The 22,229-nt window shown below is 41.2% G+C and overlaps 1 protein-coding gene across 2 annotated transcripts; it reads left to right on the top strand.

The window, feature by feature from the left end:
- The first annotated feature begins 189 nt into the window (after positions 1–189).
- Positions 190–21,832, top strand: LOC114877610 (protein purity of essence). Of its 2 annotated transcripts, XM_029190402.2 has the most exons (41): positions 190–546; positions 714–811; positions 888–1,333; positions 1,402–1,926; positions 2,024–2,187; positions 2,294–2,528; positions 2,620–2,737; positions 2,925–3,079; positions 3,170–3,338; positions 3,412–3,641; positions 3,730–3,853; positions 3,916–4,142; positions 4,609–4,818; positions 4,906–5,093; positions 5,204–5,345; positions 5,425–5,702; positions 5,784–6,192; positions 6,267–6,424; positions 6,579–6,812; positions 6,893–7,104; positions 7,194–7,371; positions 7,499–10,502; positions 10,594–10,751; positions 10,855–11,001; positions 11,120–11,152; positions 11,290–11,491; positions 11,553–12,132; positions 12,228–12,817; positions 12,926–13,042; positions 13,170–13,382; positions 13,679–13,855; positions 13,949–14,123; positions 14,200–14,350; positions 14,415–14,793; positions 14,869–15,171; positions 15,243–15,472; positions 15,555–20,058; positions 20,172–20,626; positions 20,695–21,019; positions 21,098–21,257; positions 21,343–21,832. In XM_029190402.2, exons 1-41 carry the CDS (start codon positions 425–427, stop codon positions 21,405–21,407), a joined length of 16,590 nt encoding a protein of 5,529 aa, XP_029046235.2. In that variant the 5' UTR covers positions 190–424; the 3' UTR covers positions 21,408–21,832. The 2 variants fall into 2 exon arrangements, with proteins under 2 accessions (XP_029046235.2, XP_029046236.2); XM_029190403.2 differs by lacking the exon at positions 11,120–11,152.
- Positions 21,833–22,229: the final 397 nt, after the last annotated feature.

The raw sequence follows: 22,229 nt of genomic DNA, 5'->3' as shown, positions 1-22,229 counted from the left end.
ACATGTGTCATTTAGGTATTTGCGAAAGGTAACGTAGTGTAGCATACCGTTAGTTGGATGCAATAATTTAGGTGGTGCTTAAATCAGTTTTCGATCAAACATGGTCTGTTTTACCGATGCGGAATTCGGAGTTCAGCCTCGACGCTTGCATCACGCTTTCTTACGCGCGCCGTTATTCTATTGCGATGTATAGATCGAGACAGATGGCGTAAGTTGTACCTTTGTAGACGACGTTTACGTGTTAAATAAAGTGTTTGATATTTCGAGAAGGAAGAGCAAGCAGCTGAGACAGAAGAAGATACGCGACACGTAAAAGATACGTTTACGGGCACTTTTTGTGAAACTGTGTATGTAAAAAGCTGCCGTCGAGACTCGAGAGTCGAGAGAAGAGGATAAGTTCGAACAAAGTCGAACAGTTGCGAAAATGGCGGCCAAGAGCGGTGGCAGTGATGAGTGGTCATCAGTAATGAAACCAATACTAGCAGTATCGCATGGATCGTTTGATAAAAACGATGTCATTGAATTGGCAAAGAGTATCGTTAAATGGTAAGGATCCTCTTAGAAATAAAAGCGCTCCTTGTGTAAAGAATATATCTATCAATCGTTCAGGATTCTTTCCTATTCGGAATGACAATTCAGAAACGAATTGATATCACTTCGTACCGTTTCTATAAGAGATCGATTCTTATTATTATTTTTTTCATGATTTTTAGCGAAAATAAATTTGTCTTTCACGAAGAACAATATGACACCTTCTACACGTCTGTCGCAGCCCTTACGGCTGATCATCTCAGCGGTTGCGCCAGTACATGTAAGTTTATGATTCTTCCTCATTTTATTATTTACCTCATTTTATTATTTTCTCTTTTTTTTATTTTATTTTACAGTTTCCAAAAGTCAAATATCGATAGTTTGTCAAGCGTGTAGAATATTACTTGGCCGCTTGGTAGACAAATTGTCTGAAATTCAACTGGGAGATGGAACTCCTACTATTTTGAGCACAAAGCAGTTGTTGCTTCCAATTCGTGCTCTTTGTATGGGACAGTCGTTGCTTTCATCCGCTGATGAAGTAGCTTTAATAGCTGCTATAAAAAATTCCAAGATACCTCCCTGCGTCAAGTCCCAATCACCTGGAGTTGAAAAAGATTCTTCTCAGTCCTCGAAAGACTCTGCGAGAGTACGATGCGATCTCTCCAATAGCATTCTAGAACAATTGACTATGCCTCTACAAGACTTTACGCTGTCTGTGCCTCGTGTTATCGAAAGCTCCAGCGATGGCAGCAATAAAATTACCAATGACAATACAGCAAACGAACCTCACTCCGACACAAAGGTACGGTATCGCGTAGGATTTTAAGCTGCTTAAAGAATGTAATTTTCTTTTCTTTTCTTTGCTTACAGACAACATTTGTTGTAAATAATATAAATATTCTCCAAAGTATGGGTGCAGGTGACATCCTTCTGGACATGTGTCTGAATCTTCCACACTTGTCGCGGTACATTCGTAAATATCAAGCGTATTTAAACAAAAAAGGTTTCAGTTTACCTGCTAATGCTTCGGAAGCACACGCTATACGCCATAGTCTGCATTCCGTAGCAAATGACATTAATATCGTGCATAATGTAATATCTTTGCCATTATTGGAACCGCTGACTACGGTCAAGCTAGAAAAGCTATCGGTCCTGACCATGTCTTGTCTGTATTGTTCGATCGCGAACGCGACCGCGTCCAGCATCGTTGGAATAACGAATGCGGTATCGCCAAAATGTAGTACAAATACCTCTGCTGGAACACAAATGAATCAAAGTGGGAAAAATATGGAAGAGGAATACGATAGTTTGGCAATTACGGTTGTCGAAAAGAGTCTCGAAATATTTGGACTAGTCTCGAATGTGATAAAAAACAGTACGCGAGCAGGTGGCCATGTAAGGGATTATTTTCTTAAATTATTCATTTATTCTTAACTCTTAATTATTCCGATCAAACGTTCTAAGAAATTCTTTTTTCTCGTTTCCGTTACAGATATTACAGAATCATTTATTAATTGGTGTGTGGCTGTTGGTGACTGGTTTGCAAGCTCAACTTTCAGTAAGCAGTTTTAGCGCGGCAGACAAGGGTAAGGAAGAAAAGGGAAAATCACCTAGTAAAGCACGCGATGGAACTGCTCGTGTCAATCTGATGAAAGTGTAAGATATTATACGTATACATACATATAGATATATAGACATATCTTTTGCTGTTTCGGCAACAGATCAAAATTAATAAAGAATCGTAAAAACTATTGGATTTCAGCCAGCAAGGTTTTGGAGTGCTTTCAGTAGCCTTGGCTTCTCATGCGCTCACCTTAATGAGCGCTCTATTGGAAGATGTATCGGTCGAAGCGATTGCCGATTCTTCGGTTCCACCTGAGCCAGCACCGTTAGATATTTTGTCCACCGCAACTGCGCTTCAGAGAGCAGTCACTTTCCTTCAAGCAGTACCGCTTAATCATTTATTGTTTTATTTAGCCACTATTAGTTACAGAAAGGTTAGTAGTTGCTGCTTTCATCGTTATTCATATTCAATTCCTGATGAAACATACTAACAACGTTTTCTATATAAATGTGTATCGTTTACAGGCTTGTACCTTGAAAAGGGTACAGAAGCATCCTTTCGAAGGCGATGCCTTAAGTCAGTCCGATTCGACGACTTATTACGAGGATCTGTTAAGTTGTTCAGATAATTCTACCGATGAAGGTAAGAAGGAAGGAGAGATTCAGAAATAAATGGAAAAAAAAAAAAAAATGTCTGTATGTGTAAAATTTGTCTGTCTGCAAATGCATAGTTCCCTTTGTAAAATTCATGAGATTATTTTATTATTTTATCAATTCCATAAGAGTGAATGCGTTTTCTCGCTATACAGAAAATACTGTTATTTCGGTAGAGGAGGACAGCGAACCGATTTTGGGTTTATGGTTTGAGGAAACCATCGCACCGTCCGACGAATCACCTGCGACTGGTACAAAGGAACCCAGTAACGAAACAAGCGCCGAACGAACAGTAACCACTATTGTTCCTGACAATCGTGAACCTCACGGTGTAAGTAAATTTCATTTTTATCCATTTTCCTTTCTTTCTTTTTTTCAATAATAACGGGTACTTGATAACCAATTACATTTTTTATTGCAGTACATATCCCTGGCCACTAAAATTTTTCAATTTATGAATCAACATTTAATCGGTAGTAGAAGCTGTTACGTGCGTGAATACGTAGTAAACGGCTTGGTTGAACAACAGATGGTTATATTAGCAGCAATAATCAGAGATTTGGATCATGAAACTGCTAGAACGGAAACAGGTGATTATCCATTACTTTTTCTTTTCCATTTCTTTCCTACCTCTAATAATTTACTTATGTGTATTGTTCTTAGGTACAATCTCGGTATTCTATGGTGCAACTTTAGGCACCATGTACTCTGAATTCTCTCAAGCTTTGAGCCGCTACACCCACAATTTACTTGCTCGCAATACATTGAGCGAGAGTTTACAAAGCACTCTTCTGCAACATTTAGGCGTAAATCCTTGGGCTGGAACGGAAAGTACAACTCCGTACACCTGGCCACTTCAAGTTTATCCGAGAACGTTAAGCGTACTAGCACAGGTGTGTTGTATCCCTTTTTCGGAACAGATCCGTTTTATATATCTTTAAACTTTGACTAATTCTAAATATTAACAACAAAATCGAACAGGTTCTTTTGCTGAAACCTCAGTCAGAAAAAGAAGCGGCATGCATAAGTATATGGCATCGATTGGTGACAACAATGGTGGAGAACGTGTGCAATCCACCTTCTACATTCGAAGCGGAAAATGAAGGTAATCTAAGATTTCTTTATCCGTGAGAATCGCACAGCTTGCTTAATATATATTTATTTCAGATTTAAACGTGGAACACGCTCAGCTGGTTTTAATTCTATTTCATTCCCTTAATTTAATGCAAAAGAAATCTGTATTGCTTGTAACTGGCAGCGGCGCTGTACGTTGCAGCGAAGCAGTTAAAACTCCTATGAAAGATTCTCAGTTACTACATTTGTCACGATTATTATTATTACTCGAATACATGATGAAACACCTTTATGACGCGCCTCCTGCGTTACTCGAACAAGTAAGTAGACGATATTTATTTATTTATTTATTTATTTATTTATTTATTTATTTATTGAGATTGGGATCATCTCGGAAAAGCATTTGACGTTAGTTCCCCTTCGTTAAAAATCTCATTCATTTCCTCGACACTATATTCTCGCATAAAATTTTCAGATACCATTCAATCTTTTTTTCTTCCTTTTTCTCTGTTCTTCATTTCAATTTTTCTTTTTTTTACGGGGATGTAACCTTACACGTTATCGATCCTAGCTTGAATAACGTTAATTAATATCAAATGCGAAAGTAATAATGTGCTCTGTTCATATTGTGAACGAAAGGCAATAAGATACCAGGGCCACCAAATCGAAAGATACGTTTGAGTGGTAGTAAGAATCTTGTACACTTATGTTGTAATATAAATTCTTTCTTGAGCGTGTTTATTATAAAAGCAACGTCCTGAACGATTAAACAATTGTGTATTATAGGTTCAGTGGAATCTGTTTTCGGCGACAAGTCTGGTTTCTGATGCAAAAGATGGTAATAAACAAACGGCCCGAATTTTTACCTCGTGGACCGAAATTGAAGATAATTATCGTAAATACGGTACCCAAGACGAATTCTCAATGAAGCCACGATTTTACAACCTTTCTACTACGGATTTCAATAATCAAGACACGCCAAAGTTGGATGGATTGGTTACTATTAAATGGATAATTGTTAAAGTTGATATAATTTTTTAAAAATTCTATATATAATTACAAGAAATTAATTGAATTTTACAGGCATGCAACTTCATTTTGGGCGCACCGGATAAAATGAAGTATCCACTTTTAGTCGATGCGTTAATAGATATCCTGAATGTTCTGAATCAGACAGATATGCAGAAGAAAATTAATAACGACGATAAAGAAAAAATGTCAACATTTTTAGGTCTATGCGCTATTCGTTATTGCTTTTCCATATGTTGGCGGTAAATAATGCTTCTTTATTACACGCTACTGTGTTACACATACATATGTATATATACGTATATGTATAGTACTTGTTCGAATCTTATTGAATCTTTTAAATCATCGATAGTTTGTTACTGATGTTACCACCCTCTACTCCGTACATGGATAAACTGGCTCTCGGCGAGGAAATTCCTGCTGGACCTATGCTGCTTTACTCTTTGATTTGGGGGCCCAGAGCTGCTTATAAAACTTTTACCAGTTGGATGAAGGTAAATCGCCGATTCTCTTTAGCCTAAAAAGGTGCCATATTAAAAAAACAACGCGTTATCGTTGTCTCTCCCTCTGTAGGATTACCTGGTTAGGCAAGGAATGTATACTCAGTACGCGGAGAATCTTTTAAAAACTGTATCGTCTACTGTCAACGCTCTCAAGTACGATATTACGGTGGCAAAGAATTGTATCACGGCGCTGAAACCAGAAACTAATTTCAATGATCAGATAATGCCAAAAAGCGCATTACCGAAGCTTAGCTCGTTATGTATTTTGGCTGCCGTCATCGGTAAATTACAAGTTCTTTTCGACGAAAGTATATCAAAAAATCAAAACGAGAATGTGGAAAGTTCAAAGTAAGTTATTCGTATCTTGTATCATCTTTCGATACGTGTTTAAAATTTAAATTTAAATTCTAATTATTCTTTTATATACAGAAATACACAAAGTTCGGAACCTGCAAGTACAAATACGAATACGAATACGAATACGAATCCGAATCCGAATCCGAATACAAATACAAATACAAATACGAATACAAATACGAATATAAATACAAATATAAATACAAATACAAACAAAATGATGGTTAGTATTCTTCCTCACGTTCTTTCTCTAACCGAGGCTATTTTGGCCTCGTGTCGATCAAGTATACTTCATCAAATGATCGAGTCGTTAGAAGAAGATGGTAAATATGGTCAACGAGACTATTTGGTACTCGATGATATAATTGCGATGGCGGGTGCAAATTGGGCTACCGAAGCATCCTTGATCACTTTTCTACCAAACTCTGTAAAATTAATTCTCGATAAATGGAAAGCCATCAACGTTACTTACATACCATGGGTAAGCGGTATACGCGTTTAAACATACATACTATGCACTTTTGTTTACATTACATTACATTACATTAATTACAGAATACCTACGCGAATGATATTATACCGGCTGAAAGTTACATTCTGATAACTGTGAATCATCATGTGAGCTCGCTTTCCGAATATCCAACATTTTCTATTAATCCGTCTCTGAAGAATTTGTTGCATAGCTTGGTTGCTTTTATAGTAGAATATATTACGTAAGTTTTCATACCTTTTCTTTTCTTCTCTTCTCTTCTCTTCTCTTCTCTTCTCTTCTCTTCTCTTCTCTTCTCTTCTCTTCTCTTCTCTTCTCTTCTCTTCTCTTCTCTTCTCTTTAATTTGGGTTATGAAACTTGTTTTTTGTTGCTGTAGTCCTAGTACTGCACCGGAAAACTCGGAGATACGTTCTCAGGCGCTGAATATTCTTGTCGCATTATCTATGGACGCTCGTACGGATTACCTTCAAGATATGACCAACAAGGCTTTGACAAAAATGTTAGGCGATACCGACAACGAAGCGCGACAGCTACGGGAACATTTGTTTATATTGCGTGACACGTATAATTTGATAATCGAATATACCAATGATTCCCAGGATCCTGTAAAGTATGTAGTATCTGCTTCAGCGTTTGATATTATCGTGGATGAGTACTTGATTTAACGATTGCTCGATTCTTTCATTTCAGTATCACGATAGATGAGAAAATTTTGAAACGGTGTATCAAATATTGGGAACAGTTGTTGGAAAAGCCAGTTGGATGTAAAGCTTTGGATTTATTCTTTGCTCCCAATACCAATCGGTCTCTTGTTTCTGTATTACTCTGTATAACGTCTTCACAGTCGTCTCAGCAATTCGCTACATACGTTTTACGTTTCTTCAACACGCTATTCAGAACAGGTAACTATGGTGATAAAGAATTTCTATGCGTTTTTATTATTATTACTTGAAATTTTCTACGCGTATATTGTATACATATATGTCGATAGCTGAAAAAGGAAATTACGGATCATTGGAACGTCTTTGCGGATCTGTATCGAACCTAGCTCACGTAGAAACAGAGAAATTACAAACATGGTTAAAACAAGTCATCTTAGGAGCAACAAGTATTTCCCCAAGCGCATCATCGACCAATGTCCAAACACCTACGGTAGTAACCTCAAATGCGTGAGTATTACTTTACAACGAATGAATAATCATTGATTTCATTAATCAGCATGATGTTTATCAACGATAATAATAATAATAATAATTATTATTATTATTATTATTGTTATTATTGAAAATCACATAGGTTGGTTGCCGTTAGTGGAACAGGAACAACAGATGATGCAGAAAAAGCGGACGAAGTCAGTAACGCGCCGAATAACGAACAGGATCAGTGGTTGATCTTGTTGCCAGATGATTCTGTAAGTAATAATCAATCGGCAAGCATCACTGATGATCAACAGCAACAGCAACAGCAGCAGCAACAGCAACAGCAACAACAGCAATTACAACAACAACAGCAACAACATTCGATGCATGAAAACAGTCGACTTCTGCGAGCACTTACGAATTACATAGTAAAAGAAAAAAGTAGCGTGGACGAAGGTGTACCAGTGACAATTCTTCGAGCTCTTATACCATTGGCTTATCATATTCTTTCCCCAACGATCGAGGGCAATGGCTTTTCAGAACTGATGAACGTCATGTCGACGTTAGCAGATGCCGGTTCCGAAAAGGGTCATACTTTATTGTTTAAAGCTGCGATCGAGTGGATCGAATTATGCAAAGAACAATTGATGAATAAAGATCTTGAGAGTTTGGATAAACCATTGCCGTTCGTCGAGGCTGGTTGCTGTATATTGAATTATATAGCAGATATAGTAAGCGCGATTTCTCCTCAATCGATATATTCTCAAGATCGAGCAACAAGTCCACCCTGGGAGGGTGGTACGCCGGTAAACGACGTAAATGACAGCGACTGGGTGGATGAAATTCCACACGAAGACGAGGATAGCGCTGCCGAGGATTCCGACGAGGATAGCCTTTGTAACAAACTCTGTACATTCACGATCACGCAAAAGGAATTTATGAATCAACATTGGTATCATTGCCATACTTGCAACATGGTAGACGGGGTCGGTGTTTGCACAGTCTGTGCTCGCGTCTGTCATCGTGGGCACGATGTAACTTACGCGAAATATGGAAATTTCTTTTGCGATTGCGGAGCGAAAGACGACGGTTTCTGCCAAGCTTTGACGAAAAGAAGTCCTCAAACGTCCGAGCATCAAGGTGGTGGTTGTGGTGGTGGTGGTAACGCCGCGGTTGCTGTTGGCAGTGGAAGTAGTACAGCTGTTTCCACCAGTGGTTCAACCGGCGGGGGTGTCACCGCCGGCCCCAGCAGTTATAGCAATGCGCACAAACATTCCTCCCAAGATAATCGCGGCGATCTGTTCCTCACGAATAACAGTTTACGACGAAGAACTTCTAGCCCTTTTTACTTCTCTGAAAAACAGGAAAAACAAGGGCGCGATAAACAAAGGCACGCGTATTTAGCGAGGCAGCTGGAATCATCGAAAGAGTGGATACAAACTCATCTCTGGAAGGCTGGTTTAGTTTCATCGTTGGTAGATTTGACCGGTACGTTGCTACCAGTCGTGGATGCGTCATGCAAAAAGAACTCGGCTGTTGGTTGTCACGCGCGTGCTCAAACGGCACTGAAACAATTACATACGATGGATAAAAAGTTTGAATACACCGATCAATTGACGCTTCCGACATTGGGATCCCAAGAGGGTGCATTTGAAAATGTTCGAATGAATTATTCTGGAGATCAGGGACAAACTATCAGACAATTATTGTCCGCGCATATGATACGTCGAGTCGCAATGTGTTGTCTGTCGTCGCCAAACGGTAAAAGGCAGCATCTAGCGGTCTCGCATGAAAAAGGGAAGATAACGGTGTTACAGTTGAGCGCTCTGTTAAAACAACCTGATTCTTCGAAAAGAAAACTGACCTTAACTAGGCTCGCTTCGGCGCCTGTACCTTTTACCGTACTCTCGATAACTGGTAATCAATGGAACGAAGATTTCCTGGCCGTTTGCGGTTTCAAAGACTGTCATGTATTAACCTTCAATACATCTGGAACGGTTTCTGATCATTTAGTTTTGCATCCTCAATTGGAAACTGGTAATTTCATTATAAAAGCGATTTGGCTGCCTGGCTCACAAACTCAGCTGGCATTGGTCACCGCGGACTTTGTCAAAATTTATGATCTTGCTAAGGACGCGCTTTGCCCTCAGTATTACTTTTTAGTACCCACTGGAAAAATACGGGACTGTACGTTCATGTACTCCGAAGACGGTGTATTTTACTTGTTAATAATGTCGTCGGCTGGATACATTTACAGTCAAGTAATGGACGAAGAAAGTTTAGCGAAACATGGCCCGTTCTACGTGACCAATACCCTTGATATCTATCATCCGGAAATAAAGGATACTGGTCAAGTTGGCGGTGGTGGTGTATCAATTTATTATTCCCATGCTTTGCAATTGCTTTTCTTCAGTTACACGGGTGGTAAAAGTTTCATCGCGCCTCTCAAGTACATGGATACCGAACTAACGACCGTTTTCCAAATCAATCTCGCTGGTAATAAAAGTTCGAACGGTAACAAATCGAATATCAATCAACCACAACCACTATGTCAATGGAGCGAGGTAGCAAATCATCCTGGACTGATTTGCTCTGTTATACAAACAACAAACAATCCTGTTATATTGATGATCAAACCGGACACGATAATGATTCAAGAGATTAAAGTGATCCCAGCAAAGGCTAAAATAATGGATATGGTTGCTATAAGACATCCGAGTTCGAACGGTGAACACCGTACAACCTTGATATTATTATGCGAAGATGGAAGTCTAAAGATCCATATGGCCGGAATGGAACAAACCGGATACTGGATGTCATCCATGGTTCAACCAATCGGTACGTTATCAAACGTAAAACCAGCGAGAAAAAAGAAAACAACCAAGGCTGGAAAACCTTCGAATTCCATCAGTTTTCCCATTGATTTCTTCGAACATTGTCAAGTGATGAACGACGTTGAATTTGGCGGCAACGACTTGCTGCAAATTTACAATGTAGCGCAAATCAAGCATAGATTAAACACCACCGGCATGTACGTTGTTTCTACAAAAGCAATGGGATTCAACGTTGAAGTTACCAATAACGATCCTGTTTTGGTAATGACTGGAATTAGGATACTCCTTGGAAATCAAGATATTCAGAGGGCCCCAGTTTATATAGAGGTTTATATAAAGTCTTGAACGTTAACGTTTCACGTGTGTACGTACACTGTACACGTTGTGATAATACTGTTGTTTCTGTGTGTCTCTTAAGGTATTTGGTAGAAGCATATACACAACCCTGAATAGAAGCCGATGGTTTGATATTCCCTTAATGCGAGAAGAGAGTCTTCAAGCTGATAAAAAGTTAACCATCACGTTTGGACCGTCTCAAGATCCTGAAGGTGTTATTATGGTGGATTCCATTAAAATGTAAGTGGTATTCTTCTTCTTCTTCTTCTTCTTCTTCTTCTTCTTCTTCTTCTTCTCAAATAGTTGCAATTGCATTTATTATCTGTCTATGTTACATTTTTAGATACGGTAAAACGAAAGACGCGTTCGGTTGGCCGGAAGAGATAGAGGATGTTCCATCTGGTCAGTCTACATCTGCACCAGTAACCGCTATAAACAATGATACGGACAGTGCTCTGGTTGCACCTGCTCCTTTATCGTCTGTTGATAGGTAGGTGAAAAATAATATCAAGTACATACAAGTTGCGTCTTGTCATTTGAAATATAGTAAATCTTTCTTAACCGTGTTACAACGAAATCTTTTTTTTTATCGTTGCATAATGCGTTAGCTCGAGGAAGGCCAATTCCCTTAATATCGAAAGGTAAGAAGTTGATTGAAATGTAACGAATTTTATTAGTTAATAGTATAAAATATGTCTAATTATGTATCCCGTATTATGTTGACAATAAATAAAAGAATCTTATGATCAAACTTGGGTTAATAATTGTCTTGTTGTAGAATGGTTGCGGGCATGTTGGAAGTACTCGAATTGTCCTTCAATATTCCTACCAACGATGAGAACAAATTATCGTTAAAGTCTACGGCTGTCGACGTGGCGTCAAAGTTGTTAATATTGCCAACTCCGCCTTTGGTGCAAATTCATACAACTGCTCTTCTTGCGGCATTGCATTCATCCAAACAGGCATATCATCTCCATAAGGTAAATAGAGCTGTTAACGAACAAGTTATTTTAAAGATGAAATTTTTTTTTTCTTTTTCAGGATCATGTGCTACTCTCTCATGTACTAGATTCGTTAAAATCGATGCGAGAACTGAATGACGCGCGGGACATTGACGCGGAAAATTATTACAGGCTTGTATTGATTGTTCGAAGTATTTCCGTTTCACGACCACAAAACCTTGCTAAATTTACTGATCAGTATACAAATAAGTCGATAGATGAGACAAACATAGCAATTTTTGAAAAGGATCGACAAAATGTTAGCCAATCCTGCAAAACCGTCGATGGAAACCAACAGCACTTGATCGTTCAGCTTATGGAGATTTTGTGGGCTTTGCATATGGCGTATCCAAAGAATATGGCTCTGGCGCCTGTTGTAGTCCCAGGACTGACTCATGCCGAAGGAACGATTCACGCGATAGTTGAAATAATCCATGCATTTACCACGTGTGACGTTGAGAAAAATGTTCCATTGGCTGCTAAATTATATCTCCAGTTGTTACTCTCATCCGATACCACGATCAGTTTTACTGCTAAACAGGCGATAATTCGCGTTCTAAGACCAAGATATAAGAAAAGAAGAGTTTACATACCAAGTCCACCCAATTCTAGTACTCCAGGTATACAATATTGCCATGTATTTTCTTTATTCGTTTCGTGATTGTATCTCCATACATTACATACATACATACATACATTTGTGCAAACTAAACAGGAACAGCGGTAGATGCTGAAGAAAAGCCATCATCCTCCTCCGGACAATCGCATCGAGAGGCGATAGCAGTAATGTCAGCCCCTATTCCGGCACCGACAACATCATCGGCTGATACTGAACAACATTTGGAGGTTGATTCTGTAGGATCGGTGGATCCTCTAGCGGTGGTGCTAGCTGCGGAGAGCAATCAAGGATCTAGTTCATCTGCAAGCGGTGCTGCGACGACATCCACTGCTACGATTAGAAACGCGACTGGTAGCAGTAGCGCTGCTGCTAGCAGCAGCAGCGGATCAGCGACTACAAGAGGGGCTGTAAATTCTTTTGAAACGTTACTAAGCTCCGGAAGTTTTTCACAAATATTAGACGTACCACCAGACACCGATGACGAGGCAATGATGGAACTAGCGATCGCGCTTAGCTTACAAGATGAGGGAGGAAGTGCCGATTTGCAAGTACTACGACAAGGATTTCAACAAAACATATCCAACTTACAAGGCCTGGAGAACCTTCAGAACTTGAGTGGACCAGCATTGCAGAGTCTACAAACGTTAGCAGCACAGGGTTTGGTTCAAGTTCAAACCACCAGTCAAGTAAGTACACGTATACATATTGAGTTATTATCAAACTTTTTTATCTTTGATCATTATTTTGTCTATATCCATATCCGTATCCTTATCCATATTCATATCCATATCCAGAGTCAGGAAGGTGGAGGACATTATTCAGATACGACAGCATCTGCTGGTGGTTCTGACGACGAGGGATCAACTGCCGCTACCGATGGTAGCACGTTAAGGACATCTCCCGCAGAACAAGTGAGTTGGCCGTTCGGCTGTCTCTGTTTTCCTCTTAATTGCGCGTAATTGAAATGAGAGCAAAATATTGTAGTAGAAGGGGGAAGAGGGAGAAGGATAGTAACGTTTGGAATATATTTTATGTCAGGGCGGTAGTGGTGGTAGCAAGGGTAGCGAGAGCGGTGGAAGCGAAAGCGGAGCAAGTGCTGTAGACAGTATGACGGGGGAACATAATGTATCGGGAAGGAGTTCCGCTTACGGAGACAATGGTCCCGACTCTATACCTCCGATCGGAGGAATTACAGTCAACCAAGCACCACGTACTGAAATTAATTCCGTGGGTGTTCCCACGGCTTTCACCGTAAGTGCTTCCGTCATTCCGCCGCGTTTCACTCTCTGCCGATCATTTATTTCATTCTTCGTGCATTCATTCGTTCACGTTCTTCTTACTCTATCGATATTCTCATACCTTTATGCTCGCGCATCGCATCGCATCTCATCTCGTATCAACCGGTTTACGAGTACCCTGTGTACTTACATATGTACATACTTCCAACGCGCATTCTCCCTTTTTCTTCTTCTTTCCTCTCGTCCTATCGTATAACAATAAGCGAAAATGTTTCGACATATCATAAGGGTCGCAAATCATTTTATTAGGTTATCGAACAAGAAGAAGGTACGGAACAGGAGCACGTTACCGAACAGGAAAATGATACTAGTTGCGAAAATACAGCAAAACTCCATACCGTTCGCTTACTGTTACTCGACAAACTTATGCAATTTATACCAAATTTGACAAACGTACCCGGTGTCTTGGCAATCCCATTTATGCAGGTTTGTTTGATTCGATTCGATTCGATTCGATTCGATTCACTTCCTCCAATTGGTTTCTTTCTTTTAATCGAGTTAACGAAATATCTGCTTTAGGTTTTATTAATGTTAACGGCCGACTTGGATGGACAAGACGAAAAAGACAGAGGTTGCGTCGAACGACTGCTTCGAATATTAGTGAAAGAATTAGAAATGGATAAACCGGATACAACAAATATATGTCAGCGCAGTAATAAAAGAGAAGTTCATTTGGTTATTATGCGACTGTTAAGTGAGTATAAAAAAAAAATTTAATCGTTGCTTTCAATTTCTTATATTCTTATATGTATAATTCTTTACTCTTTCAGGTGTTTTAATGTCTCGTTCAAAGTATACTGCTAAAACACAGAGCGAAAATTCAAATTTCGTTTCTCAAATGGCAGCTGGAATACTCAGCAAAGCAGGAGTAATTGACTATTGTTTGACGTTATTGAAAGCATTGTTGGAATATTGGAAAACGTAAGTAGAACATACTGACTCGTGTCATGTATTATTATACGTATTATTTATTGTTCTTGTACAGGACATCGACCGAGGAAACAGGAACTATACTCGGTGGCCAATTACTTAAAGAACATCTTACGACTTCGCTACCAGATATGTCACCATTCTTTTTGCGGCAACACGTGAAAGGTCATGCCGGTGACATATTCGAACCGTACCCTCAGTTATTAACTGAAATAGTATTGAGATTACCTTATCAAGTGCACAAATATGCAGAAAATAATTCGTCACAAGCAGCGTTTGAACAGCCATGGTACTTTTATCTCTGCGAATACATGATGTCGTATCAAACGCCTCTGGTTAGACGTCAAGTACGCAAGTTACTTCTTTTCATCTGTGGTAACAAAGAAAAGTACAGACAGTTACGGGATTTGCACGCTCTAATTTCCCACGTTCAGGTAAGTCTATTTTCAAATCAATTACATATAATTAACTGTAGTGAGAAAATAAAATTGTCCATCTGTCGAGTGTAGTCGGTACAGCAGTGTTGTACCGCCGGCGGATTTGACCCTCTTCAAACGCGTCCACATTCCATCAATTTGCCATACGATTCTTTGGTGGAATTAATCGAACACCTCAAGTGCTGCGTCGAGATTGCTACAAGCCGTACCGGAAATTGGCAACGATTCTGTTTGAAACAGAACACAGTGCTGTCTTATCTGTTTACTATATCAACGCTGTTAGACGAGGGTGTCAGCCCTACGGTGTTGCAGCTATTGCAGTGCGCTATATGTTCGAGTAACAAGTCGAAGGAGACGAAGGATAGTAAAACGAAGGTAACAATATGTACATACAAATTCACGTGTATACCATATATATTTAGTTAATTATTTAATAATGTACACAGGAGTCGAAAGCAGCAAATGCAGGAAGCAAAGAGAGACGAGAGCGCGAAAAGTCTGAAGATTCTGATACGGAAGCTAAATTCGAGGAAACTCAGTGCTTAGCTTTAGTTGAACAGATTCAGAAGCAAGTATCTCCGAGCCTGCTAACTAGATTCATTCAGACTTTTTTACTCGAAACGAACAATACCAATGTACGCTGGCAGGCTCATTCTCTGATACTGGCTATTTACAAGTAAGTCTTATTTCATTTGTCTGGAGGGGATTCGCGAAAAAATGAACAAAGTGAAAAAGAAATAATCTTTTTTCCTCTATAGAAATTGCAATCCAGCTGATCAAGAGATTCTGCTAGATTTGTTGTGGCGTCTGTGGCCCCTGTTGCCTGCATACGGCAGAAAAGCAGCTCAGTTCGTGGACTTGTTGGGATACTTTTCTCTAAAGACACCTCAGGCGAACAAGAAGATGCACTGTTACATGGAGCAAGCGGTTGCGGTTTTAAGAGCACAAAATCAATTGCTTGCGCGTCACCCGAATGCGAATCTCTATGCAAATTTGGCTCAGTTCGTCGAATTGGATGGCTATTATTTGGAGAGCGAGCCCTGTTTGGTGTGCAACAATCCCGAAGTTCCAATGACGACGATCAAACTTTCTTCGATCAAAGTCGATTCGAAATTCACGACAACGACGCAGATTGTGAAATTAATTGGTAGTCACACAATCAGTCGAATCACTCTTCGTATCGGTGATTTAAAGAGAACAAAGATGGTGCGCACGATCAATATATATTACAATAATCGCTCGGTTCAAGCTGTGGTCGAGTTGAAAAATAAACCTGCCATGTGGCACAAAGCGAAGAAGATAACGTTAGCTCAAGGACAAACAGAGATCAAAATGGAGTTCCCTTTACCGATCGTTGCTTGTAATCTAATGATCGAATACGCGGATTTTTACGAGGACATTCAAGCTTCTTCCGAAACGCTTCAGTGTCCACGTTGTTCAGCGAACGTACCAGCAAATCCAGGTGTCTGCGCAAATTGCGGAGAGAACGTGTTTCAATGCCACAAGTGTCGTGCAATCAACTACGATGAGAAGGATCCGTTCTTGTGTCACGCCTGTGGTTTCTGTAAATACGCGAAATTTGACTACACGCTAACCGGAAGACCCTGTTGCGCCGTCGATCCGATCGAAAGCGACGACGATCGGAAGAAAACTGTAGCAACGATCAATGCTTTGCTCGAGAAAGCTGACAGGGTGTACAAGAATTTAATATCGAATAAACCGACTTTGGAAATGTTGTTGGTTAAAATATCGGAACATCGGTTGGATCGCACCCTCGAAGATGGTGGCAGTAGCAGCGCTATTCAGGTGTCTAGCGGAAGTACACAAGTAAACAGAGCTATACAACTGCTCGCTCAAAGATATTGTGGCGAATGCAAAACTTCGTTTGAAGAATTAAGCAAAATCATACAAAGGGTGTTGGCTTGCCGACGAGAATTGGTAGCATACGACCGACAGCAACGAGGTCAGATGGTAACTGGCAGTGGTGGTAGTTCCTCTAACACCATCACCACCACCACTACCACCACCACCACCATCATCATCGGCGATTCATCAAATCCCAAGGAAGAATGTTTGAGAACATCGACATCGACATCGACATCGACGTCAACTTCGACAGCGGCAGCGACGTCAACGACGGTGACAACAACAAATACAACCACAACGTCGATAAGCAGTAGCTCAGCGAGTACACCAGCCGCGATCGCAACTGTGAATAATCCTCAGAGTATAGGTCGTTGTTACGGCTGCGCTACTGCAGCCACGGAACACTGTCTCACCTTGTTACGGGCTCTGGCTACCAATCAAGTCGCTAAAGACGTGTTGTGCAAACAGGGCTTGATTCAAGAACTGGTCGAACATAATTTACGCAAGGGTACGGTTCAGATGCAGGAAGAGGTGAGACAGTTGCTTTGTCTGGTAACTACGGATAACGCTCAATCCACTAAAGAACTGTGCTCTCTGTTGACCGGTCGTATCACGTTGATGCTTCGTGGCCGAGTCTCTACTTCGGACCTGGCACTGGCGGTACGTCACGAAATGGCTTTATTGGCTGCCCTTATTCAAAAGGAAGATGCATGCTGGGAGCAGAAACTTCGCTGCATCATGCAATTGTTCCTAATGGCTTGCAAGGAATCAAAGAGCCCCGTTGTTATGGAGAGTATCATTTTACCCTGCTTAAAGATACTCCAGGGTCTGGTGAAACCGGAGCAACCGGTCTCGAAAAAGAACAAAGACAAGAGTATAGAATCATTGGCAACCGTACAGGTACCCGAATGCGTGACCATCGATGTAGGGAAATGGTTAAACGGGGACCCAAAGCATTCCTATTCCGAATGGATTCGTCGGATGCCAAGCAAGAAGCCGACGGAATCGACGACGACGACGACGACGACGACGACGACGACGACGACGACGACGGCGACGGCGACGACGACGACGACGACGAAGCCGTTGAAGAAGGAGGAAACACGAGTACTCTATTTAATGGAAAAATATGGACACAGATGGCGTAATAGATGCAATAGAAGGCAACAACAGCAAGGAGTTCAGCCATTGAAATTGGCCGATGGCGCTTGGCTGAAGGAAGTCCTATTCAATCCGAGTTCTCGACTCGCTCGACAAGTCGCCTGCAACATGATCGAGAGTCTCTGTCAAGGAACAGAACGGAAGAAGGAGGTGTTGGTACTGTTGACCTGTTACTTGGAAGAGTTGCGTACAGCCGGCGAAAGCAGTACCGAATTTCTCGCGTTGTACCAAAGTTTGATACGGCAACCACCGTGGAAACAGTTCCTGGCAGTACGAGGGGTGATGACGTTGCTAGCGGATCTTTTGACCAGGGAAATCGAGGAACTCCACCGGTTGGAAGAAACGACTCTGACCAGTGATCTGGCTCAAGGTTATTCCCTAAAGATGCTTACAGAATTGATGGCTACGTTCCTCGAACAGGAGAACATAAAACAACAGTACAAGGGTCGGCTGGTAGCCGCTGTTCTCAATGGTTATTTATCCCTGAGGAGGCTGGTCGTTCAGCGAACGAGACTGATCGACGACACGCAAGAGAAACTGCTCGAGCTTCTCGAGGAGATGACTACCGGTACCGAGGAGGAAACGAAAGCGTTCATGGCGATCTGCGTGGAAACGGTGCAAAAGTACAGCGTCGAGGATGTACGTACACCGGTGTTTATCTTCGAACGGCTATGCTCGATCATTTATCCAGAGGAGAACGACGTCGGTGAATTCTTCTTAACCCTCGAGAAGGATTCGCAACAAGAAGACTTTCTTCAAGGCAGAATGTTGGGAAATCCTTACAGCAGCCTCGAACCTGGATTAGGGCCGTTGATGAGGGACGTGAAGAATAAAATCTGTCAGGATTGCGAGCTAGTCGCTCTGTTGGAGGACGACAATGGAATGGAACTGTTGGTCAACAACAAGATCGTCAGTCTCGATTTACCGGTGAAGGAAGTGTACAAAAAGATTTGGGTAATGGAGGGTGGCGAATGCGACGCGATGCGTGTCGTCTATCGAATGCGAGGATTGCTCGGTGACGCTACCGAGGAGTTCGTTGAGAGCCTGAACGCTAGTAGCGAACAGGAAGTGAACAACGAGGAAGTTTATAAAATGGCGAACGTTCTTGCCGACTGCGGTGGCCTCGAGGTGATGCTGAATCGTTTAGCGGCCATCCAGGATGTGAATCGAGCCCGTCCGCTACTTCAAGTACTCCTCAAGCTGTTTCGTCTTTCGGTGAAGGTGAAGAGGAACCAAGAGGTGCTGAGTAAGCCAGAACTCGGAGCGGTTACGGTGTTGCTCGACGTGCTGCAACGTTGCCTTGCCAGCACCTCCGCCGAATCAGACAATTCCCAGGCAAAGGTTACAGAACAGCTGTTGGACATAATGGAAACGATTTTAACGCACGCCGCTTCGCAACCGCTCTCAACGTTTGAGATATTCTCCCGTACATTGGGCGGACCGGAACACGTAAAGGCCCTACTCTCTTGCACCCAGTCGACCGCTGTCAGACAAAGTAGCAACGTATTGGCGCACGTTGCCCGCGTATTGGCAGCGCTTACTTACGGGAATACCGAGAAAATGGCCCTGCTTTACGATTACTTCAAGCCTGTCCTAAACTTTTATAAATTCGACTTTGAACACACGCCGGAAGACGAGCAAAAGCTCGAACTCTTCTGTATTCTAACCCAAGCTATCGAGCGCAACGCTATCGGTAATACACTGAAGGATTACATGATCGGGATGGGAATCGTGGAACACGCGTTCGAATATATAACCGTACACGCGCCTTGCGTAAAACCGACACTCTTGAGAACGGACAGCGACGAGCTGAAGGATTTCATATCGAAGCCGGCCTTAAAATACATTCTACGCTTTCTTACCGGCCTAGCAACCGATCACGAGCCGACGCAACTCGCTGTCTCCCAGGTGACGATCAGCATCATTCACCGACTCGAACAGGTATCCTCGGACGAGCACGTTGGCTCGTTGGCGGAGAATCTATTGGAAGCATTGTGCACCAACAAACGCGTCGCTGAATTGATCGAGGAAGCTCGACAACATACTCGTAGCGAGAAGAAACGCTTGGCAATGGCCATGCGAGAGAGACAGTTGGGCGCGTTGGGAATGCAAACAAACGATAAGGGTCAAGTAATGGCCAGCGGAACGATTCTACAACAAATGGAAGATCTAGGAGACGAAACAGGGTTAGTTTGCGTTATCTGCCGGGAAGGGTACAAATTTAAACCGAACATGGTACGTTTGCTACTTTTTTTCCTTGCTTTACAACTTTCTTTACAACTCATTCCATCCATCGATCCATTCATTCATCCATCCATCAATCGTGTATTCCTCTGATTCTCTTACAGGTTTTGGGCATATACACCTTCTCGAAACGTTGCAACGTGGAAGAGTTTGAAACGAAACAGAGAAAGACGGTAGGCTACACAACTGTTACCCACTTTAACGTCGTTCACGTTGACTGCCATATGTCGGCGGTAAGATTAGCGCGCGCCAGAGACGAATGGGAAAGCGCGGCTTTACAAAATGCCAACACCAAGTGTAACGGACTGTTGCCGTTATGGGGACCTCAAGTTTTGGAATCAGCTTTCGCTGGTTGCTTAGCCAGACACAATACCTATCTACAGGAGTGTACCAGCCATCGAGACATATCCTACCCATCCACCGTTCATGACCTGAAATTGCTATTGCTACGATTCGCTCAAGAGAAAAGCTTCCACGAGGATAGCGGAGGAGGAGGACCTCAGTCGAATATGCATTTGCTTCCGTATCTCGTTCACACGGCTCTTTACGTGATTAACACGTACGTAAATTGTACCTATAATTATACATAGATATATTGTACACTTTCTATTGAAATCTTGGTTGCAGCACAAGAGCAGCAGCTCGAGCAGACAAAACATTAATGGGATACTTGGAAACACCTCCTGGACCCAGCTGGCTCGAGAGTTGTTACGAAGCCGAAGGACCATTTTACCAATGCACCATGTCACTTTTGCTTCTTACACCAGCCCGCTGGAATACCCATAGACTTGCTCATTTCAATAGATTGATTGTTCTTGCTCATCAACGATACATTTCACCGTCAGCTGCGACCAAGACCATTACCGATGTAACCGTGAAGCATTACGCGGTATACAAAAGCGCTTTCATCTTTTTTGGGCTAATCGATTCTATTTATGCCAATTTCTTCAAGGTACGTTAAAACGTTCAAACCATCTATCTCTACAATACAAGATACCATCATTTCCTTTCTTACATATTTCTATTTCAGAAAGTCAACGTATCGACAGACGATCAATGGCCATCGGTTTTGGCCGAATACATCAGACATAACGATGAAGCCATGCTAAAGGCATCGGAACGCGTACTTGCTACTTATCGCGACGAACTCTTACCTTGTACATCTTTCGAAGAATTTTCTGATGTTCTCGGTAAGAATGACGACGCCGACGACGACGCCGACGACGACGACGGGGCTTTTCTAATTTTTCATTACTTTTCACACTTTTGTTTCAGGCTTGTTGGAAGATATAACAAATCCTTCTACGTACATAAGCGACCTTTTGCGAAGACTTGGTTAAGCAATAATACGAATCCTATTAAAATGAGTCCTCCCTCCTCCTCCATTTCTCTTTTAACTTTTAACAGAAATATCACGATTTAATGCGTTAAACTTCCGAATTCCACGTTTCTTTTACTTTCGTTGCTTTTCATCAGTATATAAAATAATATTAAAGAAAAAAGAAAAGAAAAGAAAAGAAAAAAATGTCGCTCGTGTATATCTTCTTAGGTCTTTTGCTAAATCACCGATTGCTTTGACCTCAATTGTTCCGATTAATATACTCGCACCGCTGTGTACATTGCGGGTGATCCTTTTTGCTTTCGGTAGGATAAAAAAAAAAAAAAAAACGTTCAGTATATCGCGTGGTGTTATTACTCGATTCTATGATTGTACGTTTAAAAAATGAAAACAAATATGTGCTTTAATAAAAATACGAAACTTTGATTTATAGTTTTTCTACATATTTCAGCCTGATAACGGAAGAGAATAAAATTAACAAAACACTTCACATATCTCAGGTACGAAAATATATTTCTTTTCGCTTTGTTTACATAAATTTTTAAGTTTACAAGAATTCATTTTTATTCGTTTACTTCATCTTCATTTCTTCATTTGTTACATATACATTTTGTGTGCATGTGTGCGTGTGTGTGTGTGTGTGTGGCTGTGTGTAGATATATACAAAATATGTCCTTTGATAGTCCGTCCAACGAGACGAGTCATTAAATGTATAGAAATTCACGTGCATAGCGCAGGGTCGCTGCACAGTTGTTCTCTAATAATACTATTTACCGACTCGTTTCGTTGGACGGACTACACACATACAGTTATTTTATTTTTA

The sequence above is a fragment of the Osmia bicornis genome, chromosome 12, assembly GCF_907164935.1.
Source record: "Osmia bicornis bicornis chromosome 12, iOsmBic2.1, whole genome shotgun sequence".
NCBI lineage: Eukaryota > Metazoa > Arthropoda > Insecta > Hymenoptera > Megachilidae > Osmia > Osmia bicornis.
The sequence above is the reverse complement of the archived record's forward strand: the minus strand, read 5'-3'. Positions and strand labels throughout refer to the sequence as shown.

Bases quoted from the DNA above. Each gene is read 5' to 3' on its own strand.
- LOC114877610 (XM_029190402.2), top strand. From the start codon at position 425: ATGGCGGCCAAGAGCGGTGGCAGTGATGAGTGGTCATCAGTAATGAAA. The intron at 1,334-1,401 runs GTACGGTATCGC...CTTTGCTTACAG, and splicing joins AACCTCACTCCGACACAAAG to ACAACATTTGTTGTAAATAA. The intron at 21,020-21,097 runs GTACGTTAAAAC...TTTCTATTTCAG, and splicing joins TTTATGCCAATTTCTTCAAG to AAAGTCAACGTATCGACAGA.